We start from the raw sequence: 21,839 nt of genomic DNA on the forward strand, positions 1-21,839 counted from the left end.
GTTTTAAGGTCTAGTGGCTGCTAATCATTTTAATTTTCTGCTAAAATATGGCAAAAAGCCTGGAAAGGTGTATATTTTGGATAGAACTATTTAGTTACAGATCAGTACAATTTACATTCTATATTATTAACCAAACCTTTTGGCGTTAATTCTATCCAGCTACTTTTTATCAGCGGAAGTATCTTAAAGCAAAACCAGCTCTGCAAACAGATCCTACACTTTCTTGTTCTACATCATATTCTGTACCTTTTATAATGCGGGAGATCGCGGGTTCGAACCCCGGCCGAGTCATACCAAAAATGTATAAAAATGGCATCAATATTAGGAGGTTAGCGTTACGATTGGTCGGCCTGGTGCCAAGATAATGTTACGGAGTGGGACATTGATATTGCATGTCTTCGGCTTGATGCTCCAGTCCTAGACATCACTATAAATCTGCCACACTGCAGACATCATAATGACAAGACTAGCATTCTTAAAATTACGTTACAAAATCTCAATCACACACACACGCACGCACGCACACACACACGTACCTTTCATACCTCTGCGTTCATCTATCCATAACTGGACAATATGCGTTTCCTCAGTTCTGAACATTTATCTATTTCCCCAAAAACTGACGTTCTAACGTACAGCACCTCTCATTCAATACTATTATTCATTTAAAAATCAGGTAAATATTAGTTCAATGTGTTTGTCTTGGAATGAATATGCCTTGATTCCATTTTGACACACTCCACGCGGGGAAATAAAATAACTTGAACTTCGATTTTCCAACACCATCGGATGATTTTGGTTGCGCAGGCGTTATGATTGTTAGTTTACCACAAGTCGGCTGAGGCACTTTAGGATGATTCCTTTAGCAATATTTGCTTCTTTAGTCGCTGGATGGTACGAGATATCGTATACGTTGGTGCGCTAATTCCACTATAGCACAAATATTTATCAACGACTGGTTCAACAATTTTGTCTATGTCGGCTGGTAACCCCATCTGATTTATGACTTTATAGTTATTGTTATCGACTGCTTCAAAAACTTTATCATCGTGAAGGGTTTCACTGTCACTGAATATACAAATTCCAACCAGGTCAATCTGTAAGCCCGTGTGAGTATGTATTTCCAATTTTTTTATATTATCATGCGCGGATAATGTTTAGGTACGCTAAACGAGATTAATTTTATTTGGCACTATTTGCCTGCGAATCTAATCGACATAAAAAAAATAATATGGATCATTCATTTTACCATCATATCTCTGTTCCAATTGATTCTCACTAGGCATCAGTGCTCGCCCGAAGAAAATATAAAAATACCACACCGAGATAAGTTGCCAATATTGTATTCCAACTGAGAGATTGTTGCCAAGAAATACTCTTCCCGGTTCAAACATATTGTAATAAATTTGGAGTATGCGCATTTGGTTATAGCGCCCCGTTTTAAGAAATTCTCAGATTTGTGTGATTACTTGTCTGATTGTTGGAATTCGGTACAATATAAATATTCCTTTGCTCGAATAATTAGCCAGTTACTAGGAGCAAACGTTATAGAGTAAAGTGTTAGTGAGTTTCCACGATGCCATGGTTCATTAGTAATGAATTCAGGTCAAAACCGAATGATTGTCCCTGGACTAGCATAGTCCCTATTAAAACTTAGTTTTGTACATTCATGGCGTGACTGCAGTGGCAGTATGTACGGTAGGAAACAGGTAAATTACACAATAGAATGAATAAGAAGGGACTTGGCAGATACCGTTTGTGTCGCCATGTATTACTGATATTAGTACCCTTACTCCTACCTCGTGGACAAGGTACTAGCATGACCATATACATGTCAATGGAGCAAGCCGGGTATGATTCACACCCGGCGCTCTTTTAGCCTAACAATAACAATTTGAACATAATCCTTGTATATAATCCAATAAATTGAGTCCTCTTATTTAATATCGGAAATATCGAAAATCATTGTAAAAATAGTTGTAAAATCTCGTTTACCTTTTTTATCCGATATTTTCGTTTACATCGTCCGCCATATTAGTTCAAATAACGATTACTTCCTTTCTTAGATTCGTTTGTTTGTGTGCCATATAAGGACACTGAGGCCTTATTTGAAAAAGTAAACAAATCGTAGTAATAATTTGGCGCGGTTTGAGTCAGAAATTCTGCGCATTAAAAGTAAATACGATTTATCGGCAACTTTGAAATTCCCCCAAGAAGCGATTCTTTGCCACTTGATTGATAATAACAAAGCGTAGAATATCTAGCATGGTCCAACAAGCCTTACGTAGAAAATGGGTCACGGTGAGGGTCTCGCGTTATCTGTCATAACGGACATGGTGAGGTTAGTGTAACCATGCCAATTTATTTATCGTGTAAGGGCTTAATAAATTCAAAATAAGCCAAACTTCTTTTACAACATGATTATACTTATTTAGCAGATTTCTACACTCTTTGTTTTTCTGACTTTAGTGATGATTTTTTTTGCTCCATTACATGATATGGAATCAGTTCGTAGCCTCAACCACAACATCAAGTTGAGGCTACGACATCGTCGCTAGTCGCCATGATGGTAAATGTGATGCAGTTGTACTGGCGAAATGTGCCTAGAAACCATAACTTTACTGGCCTAAGGTGGAGCAGTCAAAATAGTTCCTTGTGTTAAGGGGTATTCGTATAGAGTCTCCGGCGTGAACATTATCCTACAACACAAGGATTTCCGTGCGCGGATGTCCTTGGACATCAGTCTCCAAGATATATATTTTGTTTGTGGCTATCATGAGGGCGCTACAACAGCGGCAATGGCATATTTGAACATTTTATTTGATTTACTTCATGCAGTCGGGATATTTCTTGCTGATGGGCATCACTTGTATGTGTCCGAGATATAACAATCAAGTCGTGAAGGATCCACGCTGATAGAAAAGTTTTAATTATGGTTTCGGCAATTCATTTATACATTTTGTCACATTGAACACGATCTGATTGTAAGCGTTTTCAATTGTCTTAATGTTTCATCCTTGACTTAGTAGTTATCGTTGACTTCAACCTAGTAATCTGCACACGCACCTAACAGATGTGAAGAGATTAAGCTGTAGTTCTCGGTTGTTGTCCTTGATCGCACACATATTATCACGTTGACGCTTTGTTTGTAACAACCACGTGAGAAAGGTTTATAGAGTTTTATGTGCAAAAATACGAATTTCACTCAAGTGATCACACGTGGGATGTACTTTTGTCCCATGCGATCTGATGTTCTTGTATAAGAAACTGTGATACGAATGTGCGGTGAAATTCTGGTTCCTATTTCCGCAGCGAGTCTTTGTGTTGGCGTTAGCACCACCAAACCACAGTCGCGAACATGAGTGCGAGTGAAAGAAATTGTAGACATGGCGGCTTGACCAGATACTATGCCGCCGTTAACAAAGTGCACGTTGTGCAAGTTGATTACTGACCACTGGTGCATCTTTATTGTTATGCATATGTGATTTAATTATATCTGATTTAATATATATTTATTTCAATTTAATTGTTTTTCAGTTTTAATTATTATTTTTTTTCATTACATGAAAATTCATCTTTGGCATCATTCCAGATTATCCAGTGAACCTTATCAGTGCCACATTTTTTTTTACATAATGCAAATTTAACCTTAACTACCCGCATCCTTAACACGAGACAGGACCTCCCCCTCCCCCCAACAAACATGAGACACATGCATTCAGCAAAATTCGTTCACATATTGGTGACGTCAAAGGGGTTGTTTTCCCCACGAAAAGCCAGTTACGATGATATTTTCCCGGTCGTTTTATGACATACTTTATTTACTTATCTCTAAATAAATATTATTTGGTATATGCATTTATATTTGTTTGGTTGTTTATTGTTTTGTTGATAAGATGGTAAAGCGCGTACAACATTATTTTCACACGCGTGCGATTGGACCTGATCGATTGCATTTTCACACACACTCCCTATGATCAATGGTAATCTCGTCAAAAAAATTAAAAAATCACACGCTTATTAACGAGGGCTAAATTTATTTTCTAATGTCTCGGATTGGCTTTTTATCACATTCCCCCTCCCCCCCAAGTGGTCAGCCAATCAACCTTGCTGCTTGATTGTTTCATTCCGTAAGGTTGTTCTGCTGCACATGCGTACACTAATTCCAAATGTTGACAATACCATATTCAGGTAACCAGGATTAATTTACATTACTACACATCCCAATTTAATGTATGCTGCATAGAACTTGCCCCTGTTGAATGTATGTTACACAGAACAGGCACCAATTAGCCTCGTGTTTGCTTTCCTTCTTACTAAGGCCAAACTGGACGACCAGGAAGGTTCATGAAATGACAAGACATATCGTGTAAGGCTATTGTTGGATTTTGAACATACTGTCTAATGAGGTTCCGCATTAGAACATTCAGTAGTCGAAAGGCCCACCGGATATTCAAAATAACCGCTCACGCACACTGCGATAAATTTGCATAGAGTAATCTCACGGCATCATTATAAATATTCCGAAATAACACAATTTACCATTGATGGTACATGCGATTGAATATTGCATACACTACCTGGTCACAAATATGCAGCACAAATCGGATCGATACGTACAAAACATAGAACTGTGGGCTTACTGGATCATAGGATGTACGTTGTTAGCAAATCAAACGATTTGCTGCGGTTCCATCTATGTCTCTAGCTATGTGCTCTTCATACCATTAATACATTTACACCAGGTCAGAGTCCGTTAGGTATTTGAGTCGGAGTGTTTGATATAATCTCCCCATAAATGTTTGATTGCTTAGGTTTCATTTATATGCTCATTGATGCACCACCGACTTGCAGATAACGTTGGTCATTAAACAAAAGTTTCATCTTCAAAGAATTGATGTAAAACTTTGCAAAGTAGTTCCCTGCCTCCTTGCAAGCTTATATTCGCTCGTTATATAGTATGTTTGTATGGAGGTGGAAGCCAACAATAACAGAGAGAGAGAGAGAGAGAGAGAGAGAGAGAGAGAGAGAGAGAGAGAGAGAGAGAGAGAGAGATGGGGCGGTGTGGGGTCGGGTGGGGTGGGGTGGGGTGTCAAACAGACATATCAAGATACGATACAGCAAGTGTGAGAGACTGGCCAAGAGATTTCAAGATCTACAGATCCTTTTTTCTAAACTGTCGAAACATGCAACAACTACAAATGCAAAAACGTAAAAGCAGCATCTATTTACAAACTGTTGCGTTATTAAAGCCAAAATCAAAGAATACATTCTTAACTTTCACTAAAAGCAAGTTCACTTTCGTCTTTGAACTATTTGCATTTTGGCAGATCGGTTATTTTAATTTGCTAGAACACTCTTCTGTGTTGAACTAGCACACCCACATGATCTAACTTACCGACTGAAACAAAGGAACCGTAGTATGATTTGACAATGATGCCGATGATATGGCAAGGATGCTGATGGCATGGCAATGATGCAGATGATATGGCAATGATGCCAATGATATGGCAATGATGACGATGATATGGCAATGATGACGATGATATGGCAATGATGACGATGATATGGCAATGATGCCGATGATATGGCAATGATGCCAATGATATGGCAATGATGACGATGATATGGCAATGATGCTAATGATATGACAATGATGACGATGATATGGCAATGATGCCAATGATATGGCAATGATGACGATGATATGGCAATGATGCCAATGATATGGCAATGATGCCTATGATATGGCAATGATGCCAATGATATGGCAATGATGACGATGATATGGCAAGTATGCTGATGCATGACCACACAACATTTACTACCGGATATTTAATGCAAAATTATAATCCAAACGAGAAGATAACGTTCTTCCAAACTTAAGAATGAGATCATAGGTATGTTTATAATGACGTTTAATGACTCCTCTGCAAGAGAAGATCGAAATGGTGTCAATTACTTGACCTGCTTCCAAAAATAAGAACTAGATGATGTGTGTATATAATAACGTTTAATTGCACGTTAACATGATAATGGCTGTATATGGTGCCAATTAAAGGCAACGTTCCAAAAATGTACGCTCTAAGAACCACACAAAAAATATGGAAGACAAACTCTTACAATGTAATGTAAACATGAATGAGGAGATGGGTTTCGAATGTGATTCCAAACTTAAAAAATGTATGTATGTATGTATGTATGTATGTATGTATGTATGTATGTATATGTGTGTGCGTGTGTGTGTGTACGCATGCATGTATGTATGTACAAGTTGTATTTTGCTCTTTCCTTATGCAATTATTTTGCATGTGTTACGATCTCTAGGGGAAAAAACGAGGTAACAAGAAACAGCTACAACCAAGTTTTGCATAATGTAAAATATAAATTTACTTCCCAAAAAAACAAAGTAAAAGAATTAAAAATAACTTAGAGTTGTTAATGAGTTACTTAAAATCCTAAAAGTTATCAATTCAAATAGTTTCAAGTAATCAGAATACGTTCCAAAGGTATTCCGAATTATAACTAATTAAACAGATGTGCCAACAATAAAGAAGAATTACTGTTATAAATCTAAAAGTCCAGTATATTAATTCACGGCAAATCCAATCGGACTGTAAATCTTATTACGCTTGAATGTTTCATTAATTCTATAGAACGACTAATCGAAATAAGGTTACAAATCTATGGCCATAACCAAAGGAACATAAGGAAGCAAAAACAACAAGTTTTGCAACTCAAACAAATTAATTATCAATGTTATAAAATGAAAAATTAAGACGAACTTACAGTATTGTTAACTGAATCCAAAATAATTTTTCAAAAATGTTCTATTAAACAATTAAACAATCACATTTCCAAAGAATGAAATCTTCCGTATAAATATCAGGTCCACAAATATAATAGTCCACCATCAGTCGTGACGCGTTAGGATGGCGTTGTCCGGAGCTCCTTTGAATAATTCACAGTAGTTCCAAAATAAATTATACTCCGATGTGCACTTTCTTTTTTCCACTGCATAATCCAATGATACGTTCTTCCTCTCAGATAATATATAAATGCAAAATAAAATACGCATGCAGATTTGATGTCACAACAAAAAGAAATAAGAATAAGAAAACTGTCCAGTCTGAGCTATTTATATGCAGGTCAAAAGCCAAAACAATCACATTTCCAAACTTGTATAAATATTTAACCATTGTGAATACTGCAAACGGCTATCTGACCAGTTAATCCAAAACTGGCAACGTACACCTATATATATGCATGTATGCCTGTGATTGGGAATGTGGGTATGCATATGTAAATATATATCTTTGGTATTTATTGAATGTTTGTAAATTAGTTACATTATGTATTAAAAGTATCACATTCAATGTCTGCAACAAATATATATGTATATACCTGCTGATAGCCAGTCAGCGAAATGCAGATAAGTTCTCTCTACCATACTACTACGGTTTTATATCACTCCACAACTGATTAATTTACGCCCGTCCATTTCAATCACGTGGATTGAGGTAATACCAGCCACGCCTCCACAAGAAGCAAGCAGATACGACGGAGCAGACTAACTTAAAGAATAGCGATTATATTGACCATAAATGCGGGTTTTCCCTTAAAACTATCGTACAAAATTATTTGAGAAGTTTTCCATTAATATTTTGGCATTGTGGATACATGGTGAAGCCATGGAAATACTAAAGTTTTTGTTTTATTACATTGTTGTATGCATTAACATACAACCAGGACTGGGCGAACCAGGTAAGCACACGAATTATTAATAGTCTTTGCCAAATTGTGACCTCGCATATTTAACAATGTTCATAACCAGATGTATATATATATATATATATATATATATATATATATATATATATATATATATATATATATATATATGTATGTATGTATCTGTGTGTGTGTGTGTGTGTGTGTGTGTGTGTGCAATATTTTATGAGTTGCACAAGTAAGGAAGATTGAACACAAATGTGAAAGATGATATGCTTTTCAAGTTCTATGTACAATTTTCATATGCGATGTATAATATGTAAATGACATTTTACGCATGGGAATGACTTAACTTATATGATCAAATCCCATGCGCATTCTGTATCATGACACTGAATTTACGTATAATGTACAGTCGAACATAGCTAACAGTAAATATTGGCATGATAAGCTTGTCAGTTGGTCCTATATGCTGTTTTATAGTAAGGTCGAGTAGCAAGTAGGGCTCTAGTGTAAACCAAACACGTATACCCAGTATACGCTAAAGATAAAACCGAATTCAACGAACCTTCTTTTCCCTAAATGTAATGAATCTGCTCGTATATCTCATACGTACACCCCTGCCAAATTGTGTATCCGGATCTCATATCGCATATGTACACACTTGCCAAATTGTGTGTCCGGATGCCATATCTCATACGTACACCCCTGCCAAATTGTGTATCCGGATCCCATATCGCATACGTACACACTTGCCAAATTGTGTGTCTGGTTCCCATATCGCATACGTACACCCCTGCCAAAGTGGGTGTAATGATTCCATAACGCATATGTACTCTCCTGCCAAACTGTGTATCCGGGATATGCCCTAATACTTGCACATGGTATGTCCAGCTGTTGTTCTGGGAATTCGCTTTTGTTCGGGAGATGTCCGAAATTAGAACTTCAAAAAAAAAATGATCACATTATTCCTAGGTTTGTCTGTGAATGGGCTGAGATTAGGAAAGATCCTCAGACATCCCAGACTAGACCTCGACATTGCGGACACATTTCAGATACAGGTCAGTATTCGTTCTGAATTTACATGGGAGATCTCCCACACAAGAAATCTTTCTAGCATTGCATTTGCTCGGGTGCTTTACCTACTGATGTTGCTGTTCTTTCCTGTAATTCGATATCTGATGTGTCTTGGAAAAAAGACAAATTCCTGACATCAAGGATGTGAATGAAAAAAATATACGTGTATTATTGACATGCCAGTAATATTTGGGAGTTAACTGAATTAAAAAAAATATGTATATACTTTACCCTAACACGTGATTTGGAGATGAAAAGTATGCGTACTTCTTCATTCACCTAATGGAAGGAAATATGGTACAAGACAGCATGGAAGTGTATTACTGACAACAATTTACCAATAAGTACACTCAAAGGAAAATCTTGACCCATACATGCCAGCGCAATTTCACTTCATGGAAAAATTTTGGAAACCCGACCACCCAAGTTGCCATTCTGACTATTATTTACAAGTTGCTAGGAAACGGAAAACATACAGAACATACATTTTCAGAGCAAATAATGCAAATTTGATACAACTGCATGAGGTTATCATTGTCATTATAACTTATATTAACATCTCGAGGATCTGCCCAGATTAACAAAACAAAAGTCAGTTGTACATGATACAATGTATCGTTGTTATCAATACTGTTGATAATAGTTACTAAGACCAATATAAAACAGCAGCAGAAGTAACAACAACATCAATAATAATAATAATAATAATAATAATAATAATAATAATTTATAATATTCAGTTATTTAGGCCACCGGCCCAAATTAGAAAATACAAGTAAATATAATGTGCGCCATGCTGTAAAGAAGTTAAGTATGGCGTTCGTCATGAGTATACATTTCATAATTTCCTATACGTGGTGCATATTATTATAATGATGTTACTAACTCTAAGTATATTATTCACCATTTGTCTGAGTTATAAAAGATTGTCATAGATGAAAAGCTGAATTGATATAGTAAGAAAGATTTCTTATAATTAATATATTACTATGACTCATGAAGGATAAAAATTGTTCGGGTAGAGATAATAAACTCCATCTAAGTATTTCTTTCTTAAATGGTCATAAGCTGGAAAAACACAAAACAAAATGGAATTCATCTTCTACTAAATAAGCATTATCTTTCTGGCATAATTCACAATACCTATTATTTCTCTCAGTCCTGCTATGCCTACCTGTATCTATTTTGTATTATGAAACATAATCTGACGGAGAGTGTATACGGCCAGAGTTTCCTGGGGAAAATACGACGTTGCTGTATAGTCAATATTTCTGCCACTTTAAGGACAAGATTAAAAACTGACAGGCAGGATTAGGTAGAGAAGGTGCTGTATTTACATAAGCGATGTAACTGGTCTAGCACGTGCAATGTAGGAAGTGCAGATGCACCATGTTTAAAACACATGCATCTTAACTGATTTGTTAATAATGGATGTGCTGCCAAAATTTTAAAAACTGATATAAATGCTCACCTTTGCAAAATCATTAGAACCTTCAGGTTGTAGGCTTATTATGTATTTTTCTTAAACAGGGTATGAATGAACTCCGATTGATATCGGTTGATGCGATCTCTTAGCTTATGCAGTTGTAGGCTACATTGCATACCCCCCCCCCCCACTCCCTCACTGCAAAATTACGTTGATATGTGATCAGTTAGGTACAGTCCACTTCAAAGGTTAAGAAAGTCCCGGTCATTTCTAGAGTTTGAGGCCCCTAGGCCCTGGTTATTATTGAAATTTGTAAATAAATCGAATGCCAGAATAAGCCTATACGATGTACACTGTGTAGAATTAAAAGACAACAAAGTACACAACTACACATTGGGCCAGATCAGGTGTTAATCACAGTGTCAGGTAGCAACCTATGTAAATAGGCAATCTGCTCATTAGTTGAGGAGCACCTTTCTTGGGGGGGGGGGGGGCTGCTAAATTCGTAATGTCGGAGCTGCAGTGAACCTTTTCCTCCAGTTACATTGAAGTCTCAGCATTTTACACAGATGAATGTAGCATATGTTTTGTCAAACTGACATTAAGTATAATGATGTACATAACAGATATCAAGCATCATGTGCATTGTTCAATTGTTTCCTTGAATGACTTTGAACCCGACGGCGCATCTTGTGGTTTAAACTTCGTTCACGAGCGATGCGGTAAATGTTTGCACACAGTAGGCGTATACGATTGTGATTCTTACATAATCATTAATTCTAACAAGTAATCATTACTCGAAATAGCTATAACAAAATACACTCCCTACTCTGGACATAATAATACGTCAATAAAAAAAATGTTCAGGGCAAATAAGATAGGCACGCACTTCTTCGCTTAGTGACATTGTTCACTACTAAATTTGCTGCATTCACGATTGGGGATGTTTATAAATGTGTCAGCTTTGATCACTGCAGCAAAACTTGTATTGAATCAGGAATATAAACAGTAAATATAACTGAGGCACAACAATACGTTTATTTTCAGCAAATAATTTATATATAAAATCTGCGACATATTGTGTGTGTGTGTGTGTGTGATATGGATTTTTAAGGCAGCTTTAAAGAATTTTCAGTCACATCGCCACGATGTATGCAGTGTGACAGTTTGTAGCGATGTCTAGCACTGAGGCATCATGCCGCAGACAAGTAGCATCATATCCTACCCAGTCATATTATCCTGACACCAGTCCGACCTGTCCTAACACTAACTCTTAATGTTGAGCGCCTAGCGAGGCAGCATTTTTTTTATACCATTTTTAAGAAAAGTCTTTGATATGACTCGGCCGGAGTTCGAACACGCGACCTCCCGTATCCGAGGCGGACGCTCTAGCCACTTAGGCCACGGGAGCAGTGAGCATATTTTGATAAATCGTTCTCATTATTAGTTTATGTATATGCTTCTTGGGTTCCGATTCCCACTTACAATCTCTCTGGAACTGTAAAAGAAAGAATGAAGTTTTTACATATAACGACAAAAGAAAACGTTCAAACCATTTCGGCCAGTGCATCAATACCGCGTCCATCGTTCAGTAATGTTGTTAAACATGTGCCCAATCAGATAAGTGAATGTGCATCAAAACAATTCTAATTTTGAGAGCATCGTAGCGGTACAGCAGAGGACTCGGCAAAAGTTATGTCCTATGTTTTCAAAAGAACAATCATTGCGCATTGTAAGGTCAGTTGTTGAGCATTCCCTTCATTGTTGATGTCCTCCTTTTGGAATGAAATTAAATTTAAAAATCGAAAAAAAAAATATATAAAAAAATGAACAAAAAACACCCTCACCACCACAGAACAAAACCCAAAAATCCACAACGCACGCGCACACAAAATGGTCTTGAAACTCAAGAAAGAGTAGCTGCTTTTATTAAAAATACTTGACCTAAATGTATTTATATTCTACCGCGCAGATTTTGAAAATATGCTCGTTTAAGTATTAACCGTTATGACGTGCCTATTTTTATTTTGAAGTACACCCCCACTACTTCCTTAAAACACCCTGAACTGCTCTCCATGTCTGAGATTGTAAGTAGTTAAGTGGGGCACTATACGTACAATGGAAATTAGCATTACGGAGACCCCTGGGTGAATATACGTACAATGGAAATTTAACATGGCGAAAAATCGTGGGTTAATATACGTACAAGGGGAATTAACATGGGAAAAAATTGTGGGCCGATATACGTACAAGGGGAATTTAACATGGGAATAGAGTTTGGGGGTTGTTTAGGGACAAAGGGGAATTGAATATGGGATTTTTTTTTTAAAAAAAATTTTTTTTTAAAAAGGGGTAGGCAATGGAAAGGCTATCTCTTTTCGAGAAATATGGCTGGCCCTGAAAAGGGCCTTTGGGTTTATGTTAATGTATTCATTAACATAAATGGTACCGCATTGGTCTTCTTCTTGTCCTTAGGCTACGTCTCACTGTTGGTCCGTAAATCAGCACTCTTTTCAGGCATCCTTGTCTTTCAACGTAGATCCTACGTATCCACAGGCTGGTGTTTGTCCTGTGGACAACGGTCCACTTGGATCGGACATACATGAGCATGTCCGTCCGGAACATCATGGAAGACACAAGCGTAGAAGATTGCACATCGGTCCACATCTTGAAGCGACGAGAACAAGTGAATCAATGCAGTGAACTGCGCTTATTTATAGGTACAGGAAGGATTGAAACGGATTGAATTCATTCACCAATCCGAACACGCGTTACAAAATTCAGTCAGCTCGCATCCAATCCGAAGAGAGCAGTCTGTGACGTCACGTGGTCTATATAGATTCGTTAGCGCTTGTGTGCAGTCAATCTATGCGACAGTGATTCAACATGACGGAAACTCAGAAAACGATCCATTGGGGTGCACCAGCAGGGGAGACTGCCCAAGGGAACCCGGACTTACTTTCAGAAGAGGTACATTGGGATTTTGTGGATTTTCTTACCTCGCAAGAATTTGTTCCGGAACCTTCGTTACCTTCTTCATTACCGCAAGTGGAGAATTTTAGACAGCGACAGAAAGAAGAATTGGAGAAATTTATGCAACGACAAAAGGAAGCGGAACAAGCTTTTCTCCTACAGCAACAGCAACAGCAACAAGAAGAGGTAAGAAAAAAAACAACAGCAACAACAGCAAGAAGAAGTAGCAGCAAAGAAACAAGAGGGTGAAAATCGAACGGCTACGGTACTGTTGGACATTTTAGCGGAGTTAAGGAGTCTGAAACAAATGTATCAGACTTCTTTATCACGACCGAAGAGAATACGACCTTCCCGAGCTAAACACGCCAACCCTGTGACTAAGCCGGTCGTACCACCCTTAGTGATTTCAACCCAATCATCAGAAGTAGGCCTTGGCCGTGGCAAAGGCTTAAGGCAGTTAAAGTTGATTGGTTAGACTCACCCCTACACCAAAATAAAAAGGCCCTTTTCAGGGCCACCCACATTTCTCGAAAAGAAATACAATTTCAATTTGCCAATAACTCAAAAATAAACCCCACCCATCTTACCCTTATAGTACGTGTCTGTGTATGAGTGCGTGAGTGTAGCTTCTTATTTTAAAATCAAAACTCAAAGACACTTACCTTATATCATTCATGTATTCTTTTATCCATTTTTTACAATCCAATTCACAACACAACACTTTAATTAAAAGTTCATTGACTTCTTCTTTCTCCTTGTTTAGTCTCTCTGTTTTTTGAATTTCTTCACCGTTTTTTCCTCATTTTCTTCCTTTCTTTTCTTCTCCTGTTTCTTTGCTTCTTTTAAATAGAATTGTCTTCTTTCTTCCTCTGAAGAATCCCTCTCTTCTTTCGAAGAATCACTCTCTTCTTCCGAAGAATCCCTCTCTTCTTCTGAAGAATCCTTCTTTTCTTCTGACTCCTCTTGTTTCTTTTTGGGCAATCTGGAGACCAATGTCCTTTTTCTTTACAATAATAACAGGTATCTTGACTTTTGTCTTTTTTAGCCCCTGTTTTTTTTCTTTTTTGACGGTCTGGACACTCTGAAGACCAATGCCCTTTCTTCTGACAGATATAGCAAGTATCCTGACTCTTATCTCGAAAGGAAGGAGAGTAGTCCGTCGGCTGGTCTGAAGAGAATTTTCTAATGACCCCTCGCAAAGCTCTGACGAAACGTTCCATCTGGGTAGTCTCTTCCATCGTTCTCCTCGGTTTGAGAGTGAAATGAATAGTGAAAGGACAAGACACACCCTTTTTATATACGCTGGTTTGCCAAGACTATAAATTAGTCTATGGTGTTTAAACTTGAGTCATTTGACGTTTTGCACTCAAGATGAAACGATCCCATTCATTCGAGAAGAAAGAAGAAGAAGAAGAAAGTAAGAGGCAGAAACGTGATCTATCGCCTCGTACCAGGGCTGAAATCTTGGCACAAATTCATGCCAATGATTTTGAAGAGGACATGAGTGAACCAGAATCCGAACCCTCTAAACCAAGTTCACCACCCTTAGTCAACCCTGAAAAGTACTATTCCATTCGAGAGATGGAAAAGCGCTCCTCTACAAAATTTAGAACCACGGCTTACACCTACACGGTGAAGTTTAAAGATTTCAAGGCCGACGTACCCTTGGAGAAAGCAGAAGGGTTTATCACCGAGATGTGGGATTCTTTGCTCACCGCACTCAAGCGACAATGTCAACCCAAAGAAGACGATCGCTTGACACTATCCATAGATCACGACGGTTTGAAAACCCCTGTTTGGATCGAGTTTAGCAGACCTGCAGAACTAACCCCTTCCAAAATCATGGACAAGATTCAACACGTACAACAATCTAATGACCAGTTTGACATCACCGATGGTAAAGCCACACTGAAAATGGCCCACGTCTCTCTTCCTCAAGGGACAGGACGCAAAAAGATGTTATTGGTGAACGAGCTTCGCAGCATTAAGCGTAGTCTTGTCCAAATTCACAATCCTCACGACCAGATGTGTTTAGCCCGTGCCATCGTGGTGGGACGAACCTATGCCAACAAGAACGACACGACAGAATGGAAAAGAACCTGAAACACTATTCAACGATCCGATCGAGCCAAACAACGAAACGAAGCAGAACTCCTGTTGCAACAAGCTGGCCTGTCCAAAGACACACCCTGTGGCATTCCTGAGATGCAAAAATTGCAAGATGCCTTAGCTCCACGCTACACCTTGAAAGTGCACCCTCAAGAAATGCGCGGGTCTCTGTTGTTTCGAGGCCAGGATTTTAAGGACGGAAAATACATTCACCTTTATTATCACGATGACCATTTCGATACCATTACCAGTATCACCGGATTCCTGGGATACAGTTATTATTGTGAGAAATGTGATTATGGTTATAACAATCGAGAGCAACACAAGCATTGTGGATTGAAATGCCCAGGATGTTTGGCCTCTCCACCCTGTCTGAGCGAAGAACCAGTGCCTTGTTCAACTTGTCTGCGCACGTTTGTCAGCCCTGCCTGTTACCAGCAACATTTGAAAACACAAGGTTCACAGAAGAAATGTGCTTGTCAACTCCTGAGATTGTGCCCTACGTGTGGACAAGGCATACTTACCAACAATGCCAAGGCACACGTATGTCGAGGAAAGAAAAAATGTCACATTTGTCACCACATCGTGGACTTGGAACACGAATGTTACGTGCAAAAATACCAACCCCCACCAGAGAAAGAGGACGGTCACAAGAAGAAAGGCAATTTCATCTTTTTCGATTTCGAATGCATGCAAGAGACCGGCATTCACATTCCTAATTTCTGCGTGGCTCATCGAGCGTGCGAGAAGTGCATTCAAGAACCTATCTTCAGTCATTGCCCTCACTGCAGCAAGATTCCCGGAGGGCGTGAAAAAATCTTTCGGGGACCAAACACGTTAGCCGATTTTGCCCGATGGGTCTTAAACCCCATCGACAAGACGTGGAGCCAAGAGGACATCGAACGTTACGGAGATTGTCATCGTCATGCCACGGTGATGGCTCACAATTTCTCCGGATACGATGGACAGTTTCTTTTGAGGTACTATACGGAACATGGCACCGAACGTCCTAAAGTGATTTTGAACGGAGCCAAAATCATTTTCATGCAAGTGGGACAAGTACAGCTTAAAGATTCGATGAGTTACTTGGCCATGCCTTTGAGTCGAATGCCTAAAACGTTTGGAATGACAGAAATGGCTAAAGGGTACTTTCCACACTTTTTCAATACGGAAGCCAATCAACATGCCGTTCTACCCCATTTACCTGAGGCTCACTATTACGACCCCGACAACATGCGTACCGAACAACGAGAAGCTTTCTACGCTTGGTACCAGGCTCATGCCTCTGACCCCTTCGACTTTCAGGAAGAAATGTTAAAGTATTGTCGTTCCGACGTGGACATTTTACGACGTTGCTGTGGAAAATTTCGAGAACTGTTCATGGAACACGGAGGGGTCGATCCTTTGAAAGAAGCTTGCACCATTGCCAAAGCGTGTTCCTTAGTGTACCGCCAACGATTCATGCCTGAAAACACCGTGGCTGTCATCAGTCCTCAAACGACCCACTATGTCAAGCGTCAATACTCGGTCAAAGCCCTACGTTGGTTACATTACTTGTGCGACAAGGAAGACAAATGGATTCAGCATGCCCGCAACGGAGGAGGCGAAAAGACCATTGGAACGTATTCGGTCGATGGCTGGGACTTAGAAAACCCCAAGATCGTGTACGAGTTTAACGGTTGCTTATTTCACGGATGTCCCGTCTGTTACCCTGACCGTGACACTAAAAATCAGTTTTTGCAACGAACCATGGAAGACTTGTACCAGGACACTTGTCAGCGACGCCTAAAGTTAGAACAGCAAGGATACCAAGTGGTGGAAATGTGGAAACACGAGTACGATCACCGTTTGAAATCCGATCCCGAGTTTAAACGCCTCGTGGAAAATTACCAGTTCATGGACCCGCTGAACCCGAGGGATAGTTTGTACGGAGGAAGGATCAATGTCACCTGTTTGCTGTACCAAGCCGACGAAGAGAAAGGAGAAGAAATCAAATACTTGGACGTGTGTTCGCTGTATCCCTACGTGTGCAAATATTGTCGCTTTCCTGTAGGGCACCCGCAATTGTTAACGGAACACATCGACCTGAAAAACATTCGACAATACGAAGGCTTGATCAAGTGTAAAGTTTTGCCTCCCACGAACCTATACCATCCCGTCTTACCTCACCATTGTCAAGGCAAACTGATGTTTCCCTTGTGCCGTACTTGTGCCGAAACGTGCAACCAGGACCAACCTTGCCATCACAGCCAGGAAGAACGTGCCTTGACGGGAACCTGGGTCAGCGTGGAATTGTTCAAAGCTCTGGACATGGGATACCAACTGTTAGAAGTGTACGAAATTTGCCACTTTCCCAAGACACAACAGTACCACAAGGGTGACCCTACTCAGAAAGGCATTTTCGCCGACTACGTGGATGCCTTTTTGAAACTGAAACAAGAAGCCAGCGGCTATCCTTCCTGGTGTCACACTCCCGAAGACCAAATACAATTCAAAGAGAAATACTACGCACAAGAAGGCATCTCTTTAGACCACATCGAAAAAAACGAAGGCAGGCGATCGTTTGCCAAAGTGATGTTAAATTGCTTGTGGGGTAAAATGGCACAACGACCGTGTTTACGCAAGACGGAATATTTGACAGAACCTTCCCGCTACTTCCAGATGATTCACGACAAAACCAAATACATGAAACACGTGGACGTCGTTCGAGAGAATTTGATCTTGGTCAATTACGAAGAAGATCTGGACTTTTTACAAGACGACCCTTTTGGAAATGTCATCATTGCGGCTTACGTGACAGCTCATGCTTGCTTAAAATTGTACGAAGCTTTAGAACTGTTAGAAGAACGCGTCCTGTACTTTGACACGGACAGTTGCATTTACATCCATCACCCGATTCAACATCACCCTGACATCGAAGGAGACCGTTTAGGAGCCTGGACAGACGAGCATCCCGACGACAAGATTCTAAGTTTCGTCAGTGGTGGTCCCAAAAATTACGGCTACGAATACCGTGACAAACAAGGAGAAGTGCACACGCAGTGCAAAGTGAAAGGACTGACTCTGAATCATCGTACCAGTCGAGTGGTCAACTTTGGGGTATTGAAAGAAGCCTTGCAATCGGGAGAGGATGGAAACTTTAAAGTGACCACCTATCAACCGAACAAGATTGTACGTTTACCCACTCACCACATCGTCAGTCGACCCTTGGAAAAAGTCTATCAAATTGTATACCAGAAGCGAGTGCGACTTCTCAATCACTTCACCTTACCGTACGGTCACGTCGGTATTGGTCTGTATATAAAAAGGAACCCTAGGCAAGATCGATAGTTCATTGTTCATTGAAGTAACTTACCATGTCGTTGACGAAGAAGAAACCAGATTGGTTAGGAGTCAAATGTTGGACATCACCGAGACCAGGGTTTTGAGGCTTGGACACAAGAGGTGGTCCCAGTATGCACGAGAGTTATTCAAGGAAAAAAGTTACTTTTCAACCTGTGTTAGTGACGGTGCCAGAAGAACCCGTCACCCAGGACAGGACTGTCGTGGACAGGCCTGAAAGACCCTTTCGGGAGGACACTTGTGTGACCTTACCCCTACTATAGAACTGGTTAGAACTTTACCCAAAACATGTTGTACAGACACTTGTGTTTATTCCACGTTCATGGTTATCATGTGCCTTTTATTCTTGTACTTAAGCCTTTGGCTTTTATGTATTTTTGTCATTCGTATTCATGTTTGAAACATTCAATAAACGTGTTCTGAAAAAGTATATAAACTCTTGTCTTGTTTGTTTTTGCGTGTCACAAGTGACATTTCTCACACCATGGCTACCTCTGCTGTCTCTGCTCCCTCTTCCTCTACTGTCAAAGTCATCGACGAACACTTAGATCGTGCCAGTTGGGAGGCTTTGTATCTTCGCCATCCCTTTAACATGCTCATTGCTGGACCTAGCGGTTCAGGCAAAACCGAATTCGTCAAACGTTTGATCGAACATAAACATCATTTGATCGATCGACCCCCTCAACGAATCGTGTGGTGTTACAAAGAGTGGCAATCGGCGTACAGCCTCTTGCGAGAAAGTCAAGGCGATTCCATCGTGTTTGTGGAAGGCATTCCTAAAGAAGACGATGGCATCGTCTCTGACTCCCGTCTAACCCATTTGGTCATTTTCGACGACATGTTAGGAGAAGACGAAGAAGAAATTAAACTGTGGTTCACGCGCAAAGGGCATCACCGTAATGCCAGTGTCGTTTACATCACCCAAAATTTGTTTCAACAAAGTAAAGCCCATCGCACCATCAGTCTCAATGCGCATTACGTGGTCTTGTTTAAAAGCCCTCGAGATAAATCGCAAGTGCAAGTCTTAGCCAAACAGTTAGGAACGCCTTGGCTGACTCAGGCGTACGACGATGCCACTCAAACTCCACACGCCTATTTACTCGTCGATTTGAAACCTACGACTCCCGAGGATTTGCGATTTCGTACCCATTTGTTTCACCACTGGTGCCAAGACGGAGGGCCTGTCCTGTACACGTCTCCGTCCTCGACTTCATTTCACTCCCCATAAAAAAATCTATAAAAACCTCAGACCCTTTTTCGTCTGTCTCACTCTCAGTGCGAACATGACGTCCCTTCAGTCGCATCTTCCCGTCAAATTGATTCATGCCTTGTATGGCATCAGTCGAGAAAAAGATCCACAAACACGAGCTCGTGTCTTAGAAGCTAGTCTCAAAGAAGTCTTACGATGGTTCACGGTGACGGCACGTCAATTACTCCAAGGAATCATTCAGATTCCTCATCAAACCAAACGCTTTTTCGATCGAAACAAAGTCGCTTTGGTCCAACTGGCCGATCCCCGCATCGACACTCAAACCAAAAAACAAATCATTTTGAAACCTGGAGGGAGCGGTACTCTAGGAGGGGTCATCATTCGCTCACTCTTAAGATGGGATCCTAATGCCCCCAAAGTTATACCCAAGACAAAAGTCCAACGAAGCCCCAAGAAGAAAAAGACCAGGTCCCCAAGGAGAACTTCTCCAGTGGCAGGACCCTCCTCTGACCAGACACCACCACCACCCCGGAAAAAGAAAAGAAGCCCCCAGAAAAAGAAAAGTCCACAGAAAACTAGTCACAAGAGAGGCACTTCGGCCAGGACGCAACCTTACACTCGCAAACCACGACCTGCCACGGCGGTGACTGCGTCTCCGGCAGCTTCACGTTTGTCCACTTCTCCGTTAATGACACCCAGAACTGAAGAGTACTTGGAGACGTTGATCACACCAAGAACTTCTCCGTTGATGACCCCCAAAAGAACTTCCCCAGTGGCAGGACCTTCCAATTTAGTGGCAGTGGCTGCTGCTCACAAAGTGCCTTCTCCCAAAATCAAAGTTCAAGAAAGATCGGGCATGTTACAAAGTTTACTGGATTTGTCCAAGCAAGAACTGGCTCGATTTAGTCCGTTACGTACCCCTGCACGACGTGTCATGCCTGTCCTCAAACTAATACGACGTAAAGACAATCAGTGGCGACGCGTTCCAGTATAAAAAAGGCCTGTGACCAAGTCGGGTATCAGTGTTTTTTGGTGCTCCTGAAGACTCAAAGATGTCACCCTCCAGAAAACCCCAAGGAAACAAAAGGAAAGGACTGCCACCACGTTTAGCCAAACATGGGGACATGTTATCTGTCCTGTCCAAAGCTTCTCCACCCCTACGAAAAAAACTCATTCAAACAGCCTCCAAAGAGGTCATCGATACCGTGTGCGAATGTTGTTTGAACGTTTTGAAAGGCACGATCCCTTTGTCCAAACACCAGAAACAATGCTTAGGCAAACATCGTCACGTTCTTCGGAAAATGGTTCAAAAGAAAATTCCCATTCGTCAAAAAAAGAAGATGTTAGTGCAACGTGGAGGTATTTTACCTCTCTTGTTAGGCCCCATACTGAAAGGAGTCTTGGGAACCATGTTGGGAGGACTGGTGGGAGCAAGATAAAAAGGCCTCGGAAGTTCCAAGATCTCAGAATCGACCCCTGACAACCCCATGGAAGGACGAAAACTAGCTTTAGTGCCTTACAAACGATGGATGGAATACCAGCGGTGGCAAGAACAACACACCCCGCATTTACCTCCCAATCCCCATTTGAGCGAGATGTCCCAGTTACAACACGAATTGCAGTCCTTGATGGATCGCCAAGATTTGTCCGAAACAGAAAAATCGCAAAAGTACGGTCAACTCTTGCAACGACTGCAACTCTTTCACCAGAAAGCTTTAGACGAAACAGCTCTACCCACTCTGAAAGATTTTAAGACCTTGATGAAAAGTCCAGCACCATCACCAGTACCAGTACCAGTACCAGTACCAGTGACCAAGACAGAAAAAGGAAAAGAAGAAGAAGAAGAAGGGTTTCAAACTCCACCAGAAAAAGTACGCAAGTTAACAACACCACCTACCTCCAGAATTGGATGGATTAAAAAGATGATGACCACCCCTTCTTCATCACAAGAGAAAAAGAAAGTGAAGACAG

The 21,839-nt window shown here is 40.3% G+C and overlaps 1 protein-coding gene across 1 annotated transcript in view; it reads left to right on the plus strand.

Moving 5' to 3' along the window:
* The first annotated feature begins 7,519 nt into the window (after window positions 1–7,519).
* The window catches only part of LOC149795829 (cyclic GMP-AMP phosphodiesterase SMPDL3A-like), a 69,886-nt gene continuing 55,566 nt past the window's right edge, over window positions 7,520–21,839 (plus strand). Inside the window, exon 1 of the mRNA XM_089965729.1 lies at window positions 7,520–7,764. Coding sequence (XP_089821855.1) covers window positions 7,692–7,764 — 73 coding nt within the window. The 5' untranslated portion in view covers window positions 7,520–7,691. The remainder of the gene's footprint in view (window positions 7,765–21,839) is intronic.

This window comes from Sinohyriopsis cumingii, chromosome 7, assembly GCF_028554795.1.
Source record: "Sinohyriopsis cumingii isolate HCF-2022 chromosome 7, ASM2855479v2, whole genome shotgun sequence".
NCBI lineage: Eukaryota > Metazoa > Mollusca > Bivalvia > Unionida > Unionidae > Sinohyriopsis > Sinohyriopsis cumingii.